The sequence below is a fragment of the Anomalospiza imberbis genome, chromosome 1 (genome assembly GCF_031753505.1).
Source record: "Anomalospiza imberbis isolate Cuckoo-Finch-1a 21T00152 chromosome 1, ASM3175350v1, whole genome shotgun sequence".
NCBI classification, from domain to species: domain Eukaryota; kingdom Metazoa; phylum Chordata; class Aves; order Passeriformes; family Viduidae; genus Anomalospiza; species Anomalospiza imberbis.
The window spans coordinates 127,308,782-127,326,274 of NC_089681.1; the positions used below are offsets into that span (position 1 = coordinate 127,308,782).

At 40.8% G+C, this 17,493-nt stretch overlaps 1 protein-coding gene and 1 long non-coding RNA gene across 4 annotated transcripts in view; one reads left to right on the plus strand and one right to left on the minus strand.

The window, feature by feature from the left end:
• Positions 1 to 2,821: 2,821 nt before the first annotated feature.
• On the minus strand, positions 2,822 to 5,761 carry LOC137485844 (uncharacterized). Its single transcript, XR_011005474.1, has 2 exons — positions 4,246 to 5,761; positions 2,822 to 4,188 (listed from the first exon to the last, which is right to left on the minus strand). It is a non-coding gene; the product is annotated as an uncharacterized lncRNA (long non-coding RNA).
• Positions 5,762 to 7,089: 1,328 nt separating this feature from the next.
• Positions 7,090 to 17,493, plus strand: part of SLC25A13 (solute carrier family 25 member 13) — a 99,278-nt gene continuing 88,874 nt past the window's right edge. Inside the window, exons 1-3 of one of the 3 annotated variants that reach the window (XM_068210603.1) lie at positions 7,168 to 7,194; positions 9,413 to 9,427; positions 13,126 to 13,140. In XM_068210603.1, coding sequence (XP_068066704.1) covers positions 7,183 to 7,194; positions 9,413 to 9,427; positions 13,126 to 13,140 — 42 coding nt within the window. In that variant the 5' untranslated portion in view covers positions 7,168 to 7,182. Of the gene's footprint in view, positions 7,195 to 9,412; positions 9,428 to 13,125; positions 13,141 to 17,493 lie in introns of all 3 variants that reach the window. The other 2 variants (XM_068210612.1, XM_068210622.1) reach the window with 2 other exon arrangements.

Sequence of the window (17,493 nt, forward strand, 5' to 3'; positions counted from 1 at the left end):
ATAAAAATCAGTCTGAAAATACCTTGCCTACTTCATGAAAACGCAGATCCAGATGGTTTCTTCCCACTTCACCAAGGCTGGCTCCAACCAAACTTAAAACAACAGCAAACAAAATTAACAGAGAAAAGAGGAGAGAAACAATCTACCAAGAAAGCAGCTATGTGAGCAGAGCAACCTAGAAAGTCTGATCTCCTGTGGATTCTTCTGGAAGAAGAATCTTAAAGAGATAAGTAGCTGAGCTGATGTCTTCCCCTGCAGTTTGGCTTTCCTAGTGCCTCTTTGGGTAGGGATTCTTTGAAATTAAGAGATGAACCTACAGCACAGTCAGTTCTTCAGTGGAAGCAATATGAAATTTTTATTCTTTATCAGGCTGCTGTGGAGGAACATAATTCCTGTGAGAGTGCTACTTTTTTCTCGGGCCTGGTTGAAACTGGATGCCAGCTGACTTTTGACCAGATGCATACAAAAGCAGTGTGACCTGCATTTCTTGGTAATGAAATTAAAAACAAGCACTCCAAATAATTAGAAGTTACCATCTTCCCTAGGTAAACACACTTGCTATCAGTGGCTCCAATCTTGTAAGTAATTAAAAACTTTTTGAACTTTTGCCTCAATCCATCTCGTTTTGACAAAACAAATACCAAAAGCTGGCATATCCTGATAACAGAGAGTCATAAATACCGAGGTAGGTGATAGTCTTCAACTTTAAACAAACCACTAAAACTAATAAAAAAGCTACACTTGGCTTTAAAGGACTTTGAGCCAGACCATCTTTCTTCAGCTTGTGGAAAAAGACTAGCTCACAGTGGATCCTTTGGAAATGTGTATTAATACTTAATAAATGTTTTATCTCCATGGAAAATGAAAATATTATGGGTTTTGGCTGGAGGATGAAAGAAAACATTGGGTTTCAAGATGACCAAATGTTTATGTTTTCAAATATGTAAGTTTGTTGATGCTAAGAGAACCTCAGTGCTTCATACAAAACTCTGCAGAGATTCTATTACTTTCTGCAAAGTCTTGGCTAATCAAAATCCAGCTGAACTCTTGCACACAATGCAAGTTCAGCATATGCAGACATTTGTATGTACACATTTTAAAGACCCACAAATGTTGTTAAATGATGCCCAGTCTATTCTGTGAGTAAAGTATGACTGAAGTAGTGTGTCTATTCAATGGATTTAGTAACAGATTTCAATCTGTCTTGTTAGGGATAATGCTTTATATTTTAGGTATTTTGGTGACTAAGGTTAGCTTCATAAATAGTAAATTATTATAATGTATTAAAAATCTGATCTACTTTTGCTTTTTATTTTGATGTGATTGACAGATTTATTATAATTTTTCCCTCTTCATAAATGCTTCAATATTGAGATGTTCTAATCCCTCTTTTGGTATTTTAACTTGGAGTTGCAATTTAGTTTAGGCAATAAATAAAGTTGCAGAAAAAAGAAGGTAATTTACCTCTTGATAAACCTCCATCTTGTTAGCTTCCATCTGTGAATAATGGCTAGTGAGTGTGCAATGTGCCTGGTACTGGGTGGATTTGGTGTATGGTGAAACAATTCTGATGGTATTGTTAGGAGCTGCCATCTGCACTTATGCAAATTTTTACTGGTCTAGAATAACAATGATTTAATGCAGCAGAACAGTTCAGCACTTGACATGTGAACACAACTGTTACTGGGCTTTATTTTTTCTATATCCCTCTTAAAAAAAATAAGAAAAATATAGATAACTGCTATATCTGTAATATAATTTACATTCAGTACTTAGCTTATAAAATGTGATAATATTAGTACACGGTATGATAAATATTCTAATCATACACAACTTGCACTAGGTGATAAAATATTCTGAGCATGTCCTAAAATGATTCTCTCATCAGAGATGGCTTGTTACCTCCACCATCAGCAGATACTGATAATTAATCAACTGAAATGAATCTTTACAGAATAAACAAATCTGTTATACATGAAGGATGATTATGTTCTTTTGGCTGTGAAGATTTTTCATAACTTATTCATGCCAATGATGTGCCTGAGTTATGAAGTATTTTTCACTTATGAAATAAATATAGCATCTTTCGTTTGTCCTGTATCCCCTCTATATTTTGGGCTTTACCAATGTAAATCAGCACAAATCTACCACCTATGCTGATTTACACCAACAGGAGAATTAACCCCTTACTCATCATCAGCAGCAATGCTTCTTTAGTTATTTCAGATGCATTTCTCAACCATAGCTTTAATATGGTGTTTTTGCCTGTTTCATTTTTACAGCAATGTGTGTATAAATGCCCTTATCAGCTGTAAGACAGAATCATAGCTTCTCCTTCCAACTTTGTGAATGCCACTCTCCTGGTAGATGTGTTGCACATTGGGAGATAGTGTTGCATTTTGAGACGGGAAAGCTGTGAAAATACAGTACCACTTGTATGGATTTTAAAATTAATTTTTCATACTTCAACATGCTGCTTTTATACTCACTTTTCCTTGAACTATTTAAACGACCAGTTTGTTTTTTTTGTTGGCAGAAACACTGATAGACAATGAATTCTAGACATGTAGGTAAAAGTACTTGAAAATCTTGTTTTAAGAAAGGGAATAAGAGCATATTTGACTGACCTTTTCAAAAATCACAAATAAACAACAGGGTTTAAATTAAGAATATGTGTGACTTAAAAGTACAACAGCAAAAAAAAGAAATATCGACAATCATTAGACAATGTTATAAAATAAACAGAAAAACAGCAAATACATTTGAGGAAATCGTGATCTGCAGTGAATATCCTTCAAACAGAAGAATTGTGAATGATTCATTCAGAGTGAGTCATATTTTATTAGAGAAATTCTCAGGGTTAGGCCTACTGTGCAAGCACAAATTCTTGGCAAAGAGTCACTAAAACTGATGTGCTAACTTACATCAGCCAAACATCCTTTATTAAGAACAAAACAAAATAAAAAACCCACAGAAAGAATAAAAAATCCACACCAAACCCTTGACCTAAGGAAGGGAATACTGCTTTGTGCCTTTCCTTAAGACTTCACTGATGGAGAGAGGTCAATAAAGAGTTTTAAAAAACAAGATGTGCTCAAGAAAACCTTGGGTTCATTTCCTTTTAACATCCAGCTCTTTCCCACTAGGATTGAGGCCCCTTGGTTTTTTTTTTTGACTATCAGCTGTACTTGTAGGATGATGTACTTGGTGCAGTTTTGTGGTAAGTTAGCACACAGGAAAATATCCATGTTGCTGAACATACAATATGACACAGAAGGAGCCATTTGGAAGACAGTTTCTATGTTGTGAGGCAGAGAGAAGGTATACTGAAGAAAATAGCTCAGTAATTTGGATAGCAGCACAGATCTTGAGGACCTTGGGTCACTCTTTGCTTTATCGCAGCTATTCATCAAGATAGTTAGCAATCCAGTCTGTACAGTCTGATTTTTCCAGATCCAGTCCTCTCCAGACCTTCCCAGATGCTCTCAGACCTTTCTAGATCCAAGAAGATATTTATTTTCCTTTAACGTACATTCTGCAATGCCTACATTTTAGGGCATCTGTCTGCCCATACAAAATCCAGAACATTGTAAGAGAAATCATAGAAACAATTTTCTGAACTTGCAAAGTTGTAATAGAAAGAGTAATGAATAAAATCCAAAATAGCCAGCACACTGAGCTCTGCCTTACACTGTCAATAGGTAAAAGCTAGTCCTTCATCAGTTGTTTAGCAAGTCTAAAAAACCATGAGCCCCAGGCTGTTGGTCTCTCCAGGGTAATTGTTAATAAGCTCAGCAAAGATCCTATGTGTCTATCAAGATACGTTGCCCTGCTATACAATACCCTCATCGTTAAAACATCAAGTAGTGAATCCGCTCTCATTCTGTCTTCTACATGAAAACTATCAAAGCCTAATTTTTTGCCTCAAGGACAGTGTCCAGATACTTGGTTGTGACTTCTCTTGGAAACAAACTGCAGCTCTTCCTGCAAAATCCATCCCCATGTGTACAAACAAGTTCAAGACGCCCTATCAGAAGAGAGCACAAGGAGCAAACTCTAGGCTGTTTCTCATTGTAGAAAGAAGCCTTGAAATCACTGTGTGCTCTGTTTTGTATTACATGTAAAATACAGAAGAAAAAAAAAAAACCATTGGCTGGAGCCACACAATGTCCTGACTTCTCTATAATACTTGTATAATACTTGTATACTTTGTATACTTGTATTAATGTAACTTGTAAATAATACTTGTATACTTTGTAATGAAAACTGACTCACAACTTCACCCTCATCTTATTGCATTCTACCATATAAAAGAGTCATGTTTCTCTCCAGTCCAGCTGATCTTGGATTCTTCTCTCACAAAGACATGTCTTCACTAGAAAGAATGAAAAATGTTCCTCCTCTCTTCCCCAGAGCAGCCTAAGGCTTTGTGGTTAAAACATACTGAAATGAGAATGACACATGGGCTTGAATCTAACCTCAATCAACAGCGGACTTTGAAAACAAGCTGATTATGTGACTAAGGAGAGTGCTGTAGTCCACTACAGTCATATTGCTTATCATCTAAAATGTGAACATTATTAGCTTTCACTGCCTTTTCTATGAAGATAAGGAACTTGGGCCATATGTGTCTGTTGGTCATCATCAGAGACCTGTGAGGCCAAACTCAGGTTTTCCTGAAAGCGAGGTAGTGACTTTCCAGTCTTGTTGGGACCAAGGCAGTGCTGAAGGCATGCTCAGATCTTGAGATGCCTGGAGCTCTTGAAGGATGGGAAATGAAGCAGATTTAGACTAGATAAAGGACATTTTTTGAAACACTGGAAAAGGTTGTCCAGAGAGGTGGTAGATGCCCCGTCCCTGGAAATATTCAAGACCAGTAGAAGAGTAGATGGGCAGATTTCCCATCCAACCTGATCTTGGAATAAACTGAGTAAACTGGTCTGAGCGAAGATATCCCTATTCATTGCAGAGGACTGGGACTAGATGACCTTCAGAGATCCCTTCCAAAGCAAACAATTCCCTGATTCTATGATTCTAAGTGTTAAAAGAGGTCAAGTGCTGCTGCATTTAGGAAGCAGGTGAAAAAGGCTTTCCAGGATCATCCTTTTTCACTCACCTCTCTGAATTTCACCACCAGTCTACTTGAAATATAGGCAGTTTTTTAAGTTGTGTTTTTCCTTGGCAATTAGCTCAAGACCATGTGTCAGTATAATATGAGAATTCTAGTAATTTTCTTAGTACTCTTAAATTGAAAAAAAAAAAGCTATTGAAGCCTGTTTTCACAATAGGACTGAATTTCAAGCTCACATTTAAATATCCTGACTTATGAATATACACACAACGTAGTATTTGTATTATAAGACAATTGTTATGCTATTTTCTCAACATAATTTTTCTCTTCTTAGTGGTATCATTAAAATAATCGAAGATTGTTTTCTATTGTTTATAAATGGACTGCTATTATCTATTCATTTATGACAAGGTGACAGTATTTACTTATCTAGTTTGCAGATAAGCACTACATAGTCTGTTTTTTGTGTTTATTTGAAAAAGTGGGGTTGGAGGAAGGGCTTCAAGCCTGCTTTGATCTAACTGCTATTTTCTAGGTCAGGGAGATGCAGCAAGAAGAGAAAGGTTGTGCTGTCTCCCAGAACAGCTGAGCACATGCAATGGGCACACGTACATGGAGCAAGCAGAAAAGGAAGAGAATCCAGCAAGTGGGAGGTTCTTACAAGAAACTGAGACTGGGAGACTACTGAGAAGGGGGTACATCTGCTGCTGGGCCTCACAGGTGATGGAAGAAATTTCCAAGTGGCACAGGGGAGATTACAATTTGCTCAAACACTGGAAGTAGTTAACTCGGACTGAAAACATAAAAATAGATATTCTTCACAGATTTATAGTGGGCAAGTACAGATATGTTTATGAATCCTTACAATTTCTCTAAGATGAGAAATCACCTTCTCTAAGGTGAAGATGCATTTAGGAATCCTTATCATTCCTCTACTGTCTCTCTCTAGGACAACTAATAGCAATCAAAGAGTTAATTGTTTTTGGTTTATAATGCAATAGATGTCTCTGAGATCCTTTGTCTTTCTAGCATCTTTACATAACTCAGTATAAGGGAAAGTGCTGAAATATCTACCTCAAAGCCATGACTAACTTGATACATCATTATTAACTTGAAAACTTGCCCTGGAGCTGTTCTTGTAAGCAACCTTTTAGATACATGCACGTGGCAAGCTCCCTGCCTCCACTACCAATCCCAGTCTATCCTAAAATCCCCCAGAAGCCCCGGACGAGCCAGAGCGGGCACTGGCAGCCTGACGATTGCCCCGAGGCAGCCACAAGCCCGCATCCCCAGAGGCGCACTGCCGAACACGCCCGGGCAGGCTGTCCCGGGCAGTCTGCGAGCCGCCTCTGAGGCTCTGCGTGCCACACTCGTGGTCGTCTTGGGTACAGCCCTGGACTGCGGCGGGGCTGCTTGTGTGTCACATTCATGCTGACTTAGAAACTAGCACAGCATTGACAAAATTTGGTTTGAAGGCACACCTCCTTCTTGGGACATCCCAGAATGATGGCTGGGGATGCTGCGACTGGATGAAACATCCCTCCAACAGCAGCTTGTCTTGAGGGGAAGAAAACAGCGCTGGGTTTGATGTGAAGATGTTGGCATCCTTCCGCTGCTCGCCCCGGCGTCCTCCGAACACGCCGGGGGCATTCCCCGGGGTCAGCAGCGCGAGTCACCAAGTGGTGACATGGTCACCGTCTCCAGCGGGCGGAGAGGCTGCAGGGCCCCCAAGAGCTCGGAGTCCCCGTGCGCCCGCTGGGCCACCAGCCGTCACCGTGGAGCAACCTGGAGGGCAACTGGGCCCTTCACAGGGATGAGGCGGTGCTCGCCCCGCAACGCCGGCTTTCCGCCGGTGCCCGAGGCCGCACCTCCCGCCGCCGCGCCCGGCGCCCAGCGCGGAGCCCGCAGGGCCGGTCCGGACCGTGCCGGGCGATCACGGGGCCGCGGCGGGGCCGGGCGGGGGCGGCGCCCCATCCTTGCCTGTGAGAGCGAGCGGTGACGGCCGGCGCTGGCGGGCTGGTGCGCAGGCGGGGAAGCTGCGTGCCGCGGTCGGAAGGGAGGGGAGCGGAGGAAGGGAAGGGACGGGAAGGGGTGGCCGCGCCGGGCACAGCATGGCTGCCAAGGTAAGGCACCGCCGCCGGCGGGCGGGCAGGCGGCGGGTGGCGGCGGGGAAGGGGCCGCGGCGGGGCGGTTGCCGGGTTTGACCTCGGGCCTGTCCTTGACGAAACCCGAGGTGGCGCCTCCTCCTCCTCCTCGCGGCTCGGCGGCCGCTCGCCGCCGGCCCCGGCGAGCGGGGGGTGGGCGGCGGGCGGCCCCCCGGCCGGTGGGGCTGCGTGCCAGCGCGCCGAGGACCCGCAGCTGCCCGCGCCGGGAGCAGCGGGCCTGAGCTCCCGTTGCAATGCATCATCGGCATGAGTGACACTGCACGGCGCCTCCCGCGGCCGGTGCCGACGTCGGTGCCGGTGCCGGCGTTGGTGTCGGCGCCGGCGTCGCTCTCGCCGGCGAGGCCCCGCACTGCCCCGCCGGGCACCCGTGCCCTGGCGCGGCCGCGGCTCCGCCAAGTGCTTTTGGGCCCAGTAGTGCCTCAGTGAGAGCCCCGCCGTGCACCTTGTTACACAGTGTACAGATGCATAAAGATACACGTCCACACGTGTTGTACATGCGGACGCACACGCCGCTGTTCGGACGAGAGGATGCAGCGGGTTCTCGGGACGGCGGCTGGCAGGTTCCGGAGTGGGCACAGATGTTGGCCCTGCCCTACTTGCAGGCCTTAGCGCGCTAGTCCCTTTCTGCTTTTTCTCCCATTTTCTCCATGTACCTTTTTACCTTCTGCTTTCACATCTGGTTATAATTTCCAACGATTGTTAATTGTCAGTGCTATCCTGTCAGGTGGATACCTGCTATTTAGGCTTTTTTGCTGATCAGAAGGATAAACAAATTGAAATATGTTATTTAATCACCTAATTATATACTCCCATCCCAGAGAAAAAAATAGTCATTTACTGGATCAAGGCCATATCTAAAGGGAGGTAAAATTAGATGTAGTGTTGGTGTTTCCAAACTTACTACTTTCATTAGGTTTCATATTTGAATACTGACACTTCAGAAATAAATTGCTCCATGTCCTTTTATTGAAGTCAGTAATAAAGTCAGTAAGATGAATCTTACATTGAGGAAAAATCGGGAAACAAATCTTCCCCAAACAACGCAAAGCATCGCTTAGTGTGGCCAGAGTTGTGTGGTCCTTTATTTCAGCTAGGGTATGATAGAGCTGCTTTGGTCAGCACCTTTCTCAATAAGAATGTACGTTATCTGAACTGCATGCTCTTTTAGTGCATTGAGCAATATTTGATTCCTCATTGCTAGTGTATATAAAACAGTCATCCCCAAATCTTGTGTTCACTATTTGTGAATCTCAGCTGACCTATCTAGCCTTTTTAAAAATTTTTGATTGCCCACTGTTCATACACACCTGTAGGTTACACCTGACCAAACTGTTGGTGTTTAAATACGTAAGTCTTCCATTCTCTGGCTTTTTGAACCTTTTGCTTATTTTCTCTTCTCCAAGCAGTGGTTTGTAATCTGCAATCCATTTTAACCTATGCTAGTCACATATACTTAAAAATACTTTATGTACAATTAGTGTTTGTCTAATTGGGTAGGCACATGTGCTTCATTCTACACATTTGCGTGGTGTCCTTCTTCTTTAAGCTAGATTTCTTACACAGTTCAGATCCCCAAAATCTACACAAGCATACATTGGAAAGACTCAACACTTTAAGAGATACTTAATTGAATATTGTATATGTCAGGTTGCATCAGGCTTGGCAGAGAGATACCCAATAAAAAGAATAATGGCTTAATTGTCATGTCATAAGCATTCTTGGTGTATTGCAAGGCAGAGATAAGCTCTTTGTACCCCAGGGTGAACAGTCCTCACATAGCTTCCAAGGAAGGCTTCTGGTTTGTAAGTCTAAACACATTCTGAGAGACTTATGTTAAAAACAAACAAGCAAACAAACTAGAACTGTGAGCAGCTAGCATGGATTAATTGCATTACCCTGTGGAACTTCAAAGGGGTTTTTGTCTTCTTCAGTTGAAACAGTTAAATACAGGTAAATTTCTATTTATATTGAGGTCAGTAGCAAAATGTAAGTAGCATTTTGTACTTTGAGGGTAACATCTGAGCTTAGGTTCTGCAAGCACACATGTGAATAACTTTGCCTTGGAAAGATCTTCTGGGCCTGAAGTTATTCACATGTGCTTGCAGGCACGGGCCTTGATTTGTGTTCTAACTTCCTCACTGATGCATCTCAGTAATGTTTGCCTTTTTCACCTCAGCCAAACAATGGACTGGTGAGTTAAATGCTTTTTCTAAAATTTCTTTCGTACTTTTTCCTTGCCAGTATCCTGCATGACCGCTTCCTTTAATTTTTTAATTATACCCTTTTAGGCATATGAGTCTTTGGGATTGAATGTAATTGGTCTTTGCTTGCAAGATTTCAAATGTTGACATATTAAGCAAACTCTAGGAATTCAGTCTCTCAAAACCCAAATGGGATACTGTTAGACTGCATAGTTAAGCACTCAGGTATCAAGAAATGGCACCACAGCCCAATTTAATTTCCTTCATTGTATACAGCTCAATGTTTGCAACTTACACAGCATTTTAAACAATGTATGTTACACATCAGTGTCTTTTTTAAACTTTGAAAACATTTTCTGAAACTGTTTTGGGAAAACTCCGCTATAAATTATACTCACACAAATTTCAAGTAAAAAACAGAGGTGAGATTTTCCAGTAGTTTTTTACCCCATTGGTAATTAAATTACCATCCTAGGTAGTGGCTTCTTTTTCTGCATGGTGCAAAAAAAGAGGCTATTTAGAACATCTTTATGGTAGTGCAGGTACAAAGCACTAATGCTTTTACGTAGTGTGTCCTGCTTATTTCTTCATTTTGAGTGTTTAACGATGCAATCACAATGTTGTTTTTCTGCCCTTTAGCCAGATAGTTCTAAAGAGAATTTACACAGTCTAGCTAATGCCCCTTGCCATTCACCTGGTGTGTATTTTACAGCAAAATTAAATGTTTGTGTTGAGTGAATGTCAGTTACCCTTGATCCCTATTCTGCTACAAGTTCTGGGCATAGCTGTTGTCTTATGCATGTGCAAAGTGTGACTTGCTGTCTTTTTAAAGTTCAACTGCTTGGTAAAATAAAAATATATTTTCAGTGGGAGGTTTTAAGGTATGTCTCAATGAGACTTCTTTCTGTAGTTGATTTTGCCTTTGCTACTATGTTAGTTTGTCTGTTCAACTTAAGGTCAGAAATTGATATTTATAATGGGAGTTTATATTTCATAATCACTAAGCTGCATTCAAAACAGTTAAAATTTACATTAATGAAAATTCCAAACTCAAATAGTTTTGGTAGATAAACCAAAGTCTAGAAAACGGTAAAAACAGTGGCTTAGCATGGAAGCATTTGAACACCATTAAACTTTATCTCTGCTGTAGATAGCATGTGATAAACTTCTGTAATTGTATGAAGTGTGTAATAATGATATAGGAGTTGATTTTTAAATACTGTGGAATATCTCTGTTTCTAATGTAATTGGTTTTTTGTGTGTCGTGTGTGAACTTTTATCCATTGGGCACATACTGGTTGCCCATACTACCCAGAATGTATAAGTTATTTTAAAATTATTGTCTTATGAACAAAGTGAACACAAACTTCGCATGCTAGAAAAGCTAGCTGTAAAATGACTGTTCAAGTGAAGGCATGAACCTTACATCAGTACCTGATGGGACTTGCTTGCATGCTTAATTTTAAGTGCATGTGTAAATCTTTCTAAGACTGTCAGAACCACATCAAGAAGGTAACAAAAAGAGATTTGTTGCTGACTTATGTGACAATATTTGGGATAGCCCTAATGCAAGGTAAAGAAAATTGGTTATGCAATTTTCATGCATTTAACTTTTTTAAAAATTCTCTTTTCTCGTGTGTTTTTCTGGAACTGTTTATTATGGAAGCTGTATCAGTGGAGTTAAATGTTGTTTCTGGTTACTGCCATATCTACCTTTAAAATCCTAAACCTTGTCATACCAAAAATAGTTAGTCCTCAGGCACAGGCTCCTTGTATGTCTTGGTGTTACTACAGTCAGACATCTCACACTGAACACCCCAGTCCTGCAAGATGCATCACCTCAGCTGTATTAACTGGAGTTCTGTGAGGGATTGATACTACTGGCCCTGCCTCTACAAACCTTTTTGGCTGCAGAAGCGATCCAGTGCCTGCCCTGGATGATGTGAATTAGTGAGGTTTGGGTAAGCAGCAATTGAAATGCAGGCACAATGGCAATGCAGTTCTAAATAAACATGATTGCAAACAACACCAAAACTATTAAATGCTGACACAACCGTGCCACTTTATTTTGCTGCCATGCACACCCAGTGTGTCCTTTTATGCATCATACAGCTCCATTTTACCTCTTTGTTCAGCTCCTTCTTCCGTGCTCGTTTTCCTGTGCTAGCAGTAGCTTGGAGTGAGCCTGGGAACAGATTAAATTCACTCTTCTTGCCCTCAGTCGTGCCATTCTTCCCTTCCTCCAGCAAAATGGAAGAGAAGAATTGCATTGCATTGGACATGGATTTGTTGGGCCCTCAGAAAAGAAGAGGTGAGGGATTCTGGCATCATGATGGGCTCCTGTGTCCATGAAAGGAGTGGAGTCCATTGTGGACAGGCTCCAGCCACTCAGTGAGATCAGTTGTGGAGAGAAAGTGGTTGGTGAGTAAGGAGAGAGCAATCTGTTTCCCTGAAGCACCACTGAGTTTATGTACTATCAATTTAATAGTGTTATGGCACTTAATGGTACCATGGTAATTTTTTGGATGTTATAACACTATGTAATATCCACATGGAAAGTCCTGTTGCTAGTCTGTACAGGTCCAGCAGTGCTTACTTATATACGTAGTTATATTTTGGATCTGTGCAGAAATATGTAAATTCTTATATGTATCATAAGATCCATCTTTCCACTTTTCCCTCAGAAAAAAAAAAACCACATGTATTTATGCTGCTTATGACTTATTACTGCATCTTGATTTCTTAAGAGACCAGAATTTGCTTGATAGAGGGATGTTGAATTTGTATGAGTGCTGATAACTTCAGACCTTTTCTAAGTACAAAGAAGCATGACTGATGACTGCAGCTGAAACAGAGGAGAAACCAAGTCATTTACTCCACTGTCCTCCCTGTTGCAGTTTATGTGTTTAGTTTCATTTGGTTTCTTTTACTGCATAAATCTTTGCTTATGATGCCTACCTTCAGGAGAACTGGTTGAGTCCCAGTCTCACAAGACTCACATCAGGCTACAGGGCCCACTGGCAAGAATAATCCCAGGAAAGACACTCATGGAGCAATTCTGCTGTGGAAAAATTCCATACAACTCTCTGCCACAGTGGACACTGAGTTACCCTGAAAAGAAGCTTTATTACGGTGGGGGTTTTGTCTCAATTGAGTTTACCTGTGTCTTTGTACAACTGTTTCCTCTCTGACTGCACCCTTCCTTATCAGAGCAAGGTGGGGGCAAGAGGAGGTGGTGGAAGAGGTTTCTTTATGTCTTCAATATATTAGGTACTGATGGCATCACGTGTTGCAACTGCCAGTGGTTTTGGCAAGTTTTTGGAACTTGCTCCTTTCTGTTATGGTATCCCTGTAAGAGGAATTGCAGGATGACTTTGCTTCATGTATAGCCTAGGAGAGGACTACTGGATCCAGCAGTTATGTGTATACCTTGTCTTTTGTGATGCCTGCTGAAAAGTATTTAAAGTTATCTGGATTTTATCACATTGGGAGATAATTTGCTCTTTCTATGCAGCTTTGTGTCGCAGGAGGTTAGAGGAGCTCTTGGAAGTGTGCCTCAAATCACATGTTAAAGGCACTCCTCCTGGAGCTGTAATGCAGACAAGCTTACAGCCCTGAATGATAACAATGTGTCTTCTGACCAGCTTGTTTAGGCCAATATCTATTTTATTTGTCTATGTTGTCCAAGGAGTATGACAAGGAGGTATGTGATACTGTATTTCCTGGAAGATGGAATGAATGTGCTGCTGAATTTTAGCTACATTTTTGCTTTTTATCTATGGAATTGCCTCTGCTTTGGCTGTAGAATGGCTTTACCATACTGAATAGAGCCTCTGTGTTTGTATGGTGCCAGACCTAAACTTGCATAAGGCCTCTAGGCACTACTTGACTCTGCTAGACATGCTGTTTTGCTTTAGCTACAACATAACTTTCAGGAACTGATGTTTTATGGTGTTAGATAACTAGAGCTAGTAAAATGTAAGGTTGAATGTTTTCTGATGCATTCTCTTTCTGGAAAGTATCTGTATCTCAGTCATTTGCAGAGAGACAAAGAGGTCCTTATAAAAATACTCTATATTCAATTGCTTTGGAATAAAGCAATTTCCGCTGAAGCTGTGTTAAAACACTTAAAGGAACACTGTAAATGCAGTTTTTAAAATAATGTCATGCTATTTACAAGATCTTAGAAACAGGCAATTGCAATTATATTCTTTACCAAAAATGTTACTTGACCTGAACAAAATCCACTGTGTAAAGGATGAAATTGCTCACAAGCAATGGGTTGTTGGCATTTTTCTTTTCCTCTGAAGAGGAAAAAAATAAACATTTGAGAGAGAGAGTGGCAAAGTGACTGCATGTACACCAAACAATGTACATTTAGAGAAGAAACAGAAGTACAGCTTGTTGCAGGACTAATCACATTCCTCTTGTTGGATATATGTGAAATCCCTAAATATCAGCTGCTGGATTCATATATTTATGATGTCTTGCATGCCTAGGCAGCCTGTAAGAAGTGTTTTTGTGCTGACCGATATGGTCACTCTGAGTCTTCTTGGAGATCTGCCTTACACTCTGGCCATGTGAAAACCAATTCAGAAAAAGATGATTTTTTTACTGTTCTTTAGATTAATATCTCCATGCCTAACATTTTTACCCACTTGACTTTGGAATTAAGAAGCCTACCAGAGGTGTCTGGAATTGGTATGAGAACAACCAGTATGCTCACTAGGGAGCATCTAAGGCAGCCAGTGGGAAATGAAAGAATTGGGATGAAGAAAAGGAAAGTCCCTGGAGGATCTTTAAACAGGCAGGGTCATTGCACTGGGGACAAGAGGTGTGGGCCAGAACCTGATTCAGTTTCTAGCCATTAGGGTACCCAGCTGGGAGGGGGGAAGATATGGATTCTCTGTTGCCAGCAGTTGATGCATTTTGCATGAACGATGCCTCCAGCTGCCACAGCTTCGGAGGGTTGCTGCCTGGTGCTCACTGCCAATGTGCATTAGACGTGTTGCATGTGTGGTTGCTGGGCGCCTGGTCAGTGTGTCTGAAATGTCTGTACATGCTCAAATCAGGACTGCGGCAGTTCTGGATGTGCACCTTGGTGAAACTTCTGGAATCCTAAAACCTTTAATTGCATGTGACTTTCTGCTTGTACAAACGGAATGGTTTTTGCATCATGCTGTGACTAGAGGTAGTGGAGCATGCTAATGGATCAGACCCTCAGAGGCTGAGCAAAGTGGAGTTTGCAAGTACACAAACACACGTTATATTTGTAGAGAGTGCACTGAGATGGGCAGACTTGTGCCCACACAGCCAGACCTTTTAAAAATACTTCTAAGATCATAGTATCATCACTACTTCCATAGCTTTAGGATCTTACTGGTTCTTCTTTGAAAGCCAAGGCTAGGCTAGACCAGATCTCTGGGACTGCTTCTTTGCCTTCCTGGTGCTGGGCTGATTGTTTCTCTGCTCTGATGCCAGGGCTGAACTTGCTGTAGCTCTTCTGTTGGTTGGGTTGGTGTGGAGAGGTACCTGTTTGTTTCCTGAGCTACCATGTCACTGCAGTTTTTAAAAGCTGATGGTAGCCATGAAATTGTGATTTCACTAAATAACAATTCAGTGGCAATACTAGGGCAATGTAATGGTGGAGGGGTGAATTGGAGTGGGTAACTGACTGGGCAAAAAGTGACACCATGTTTTTTTTTTTTTTTATTAGCATGTGTATATTGGTTTTCTTTGCATCAGATCAGATCAGTTCCCTAGTACGATTCACAGCAAGGCAGTTTAAAGAGTTATGTGGATGGCAGTGAGCACAGAAATACCTTAAGCTATAGGACTGTTTACTGCTGTGCATTTATAGATACTTTTACATTTTCCACTGCTCAGCAGAGAAATGAGAAGGCAGGGTTTTTTACTTTTGGTAAGTGGTTTGTCTGTTGTCAGCCATGGTTCATGCTGGGATAGCCATAGAGGTTGTAGGGATTTTTCCCTAAAGGTAGGAGGTGTGGTGCAAGAATGTTGCCATGCGGATGTAACTGTAATATTGCATAGGCAAAATTGTGAGGTTGTCATAGAACTAATTGGTCAGCTAATTACCCACTAGTTATTTACATGCCAATGGGCTAAAATTTAAATTGAAAGAAGGAAAGTAAAAAATGGAACTGAAACACCAAGAAAGCTTTTTCATCATTTTTCTTTTAAATATTTATACTCTTTCAAAGTATTTTGTCCCATTTTCTCTGTATAGCCTAATACCTAGACTGATAGGAATGTTTTTAAAAGGAGTTTTCCGAGTAAGCAGAAGTTAAAAATCAGACTTCCCTTGCAAATGGTATCTACTGTTGTGTTGCTTTTGTTTTTTTTTTAAAGATGTGTCTCTGATTTTTTATGTGTTCAAAAGTGACCTGACTTTGCTGTAGAAGGAGTAACTGCCACTTGCACAGGCAAGTTTGTGGTTGGTTCTGCCTTGATTAGCCTAGCTGGTCCCTACAAGTTTTTTAACAGTGGTGATCAGCCTTAGCTCAACACCACACACAGGAGATGACTGCAGCCTTAGTCCGTAGGAGTCATGCAGCTGGTGAAATTCTAATTCTGAGAAATTAAATACTAACATTCCAGAAATTTGAAATTTGGGAAATTCAGGGAAGGATGACTTTGATGGCAGATGCTGAAGATGAAGGAACCTTGAGAGCCATGCAATAATCTGTGTTTTATTTTCCTTTGACTGGTAGTTTTTGAATGATTGATACAGATGTGAATTGTTAAGCACTCTGTCATTTTATGAATTACCCATGTTAAATTTATAAAAGTCAAAACAAAAAACAAAGCTACAGAGAGGTTTCATGCATTTGTGGTTTAGGTTACTGTTGCTTTTATGACTTATGACCTCCACATGCCCTTGGTCTTGCTCCCTACCAGCCAGTCCATGTTAGCATCAATAATATTAATTTATCCCTTTAGTGGAAGACCCGATCTCAAAGGCTCTGGACCAGAGCTGGAGGCAGGGTACTCTGAGAACAGATGCCTGAGACCTTTTTTGGGATTTGTATTTGTGTTGGTTTTTTTTGTTTGCTTTTATGTTTTTTGTTTGTTTTGGTTTGATTTTTTTTAAAACCCAGATATCATATTTGGAAAACTTAGGCAATCTAAGTTTATTGTAATAAATAGTACTACCACAACTGGTGATTGTTTTAGTGTTTCCATTCTTAAGTGACAAATTTTCTTTACTTTGCACATGTCTGTAGTCTTTTCACATTTTTGGCATTCATACTGTTAATATTTTAGGTGACTGTGATTGCAATGAATAGAACAGTCTCTCTTGAGACTGTTAATTCTTGCTCCACAAACTGTCCTTATGACAGGTGAACCCTTCCCAGCCCTATTAGTGCTGTTTGCATTATTATTAGTTCTCTTTGATGAAAACCAGGTGCAAATAATGGAAAAAGATGTTAACACCGCATCTTATTGCATACAACTGGTTAATTAAATTTGATGTAATGTGGAGAGAAACACAGTCCAATATTTATTCAGACCTGTAAGTTTACCTTTTTGTCAAGTGCAGTGCTTTGCAGAAAGCTGATAATGAATGTACTCCAGCACCTCTTTTGGGTATCTAGGACAGGATTATCTGGCAGCAAAACAGACTGATCAGGGAGGCAAATAGTTAATGGTATGTTGTAATTTGAAGAAGAATCCTTTAGAAACTGGGCATTTTAAAGCTCATTAAATGCTTTTGGACCAGCGTATATTATCTGATAGAAGCTGCCAGAAAATAGAATTAAATTCACCTGCTAAGGTCCAAGTTTTGGAGAGCTGGCAATAATAGACCTAGAGATGTAGTTATCTGTAGAACTATTGTTAGATTAGATTGAGATTAGCTACAAATTATATAGCTGGAACTTGATTGTGTCTTCTTTTCAAAACAGAAATATCAAGGAATAATTTTACTTGAAGGGTATTAGTATTACACTTAAAGGGTGCCGTCTTTACATTATTTTCCAGTCTTCAGGTCCCACTGTGAATCAATCCCATGTGAAGATAATGTACACTGTAACTC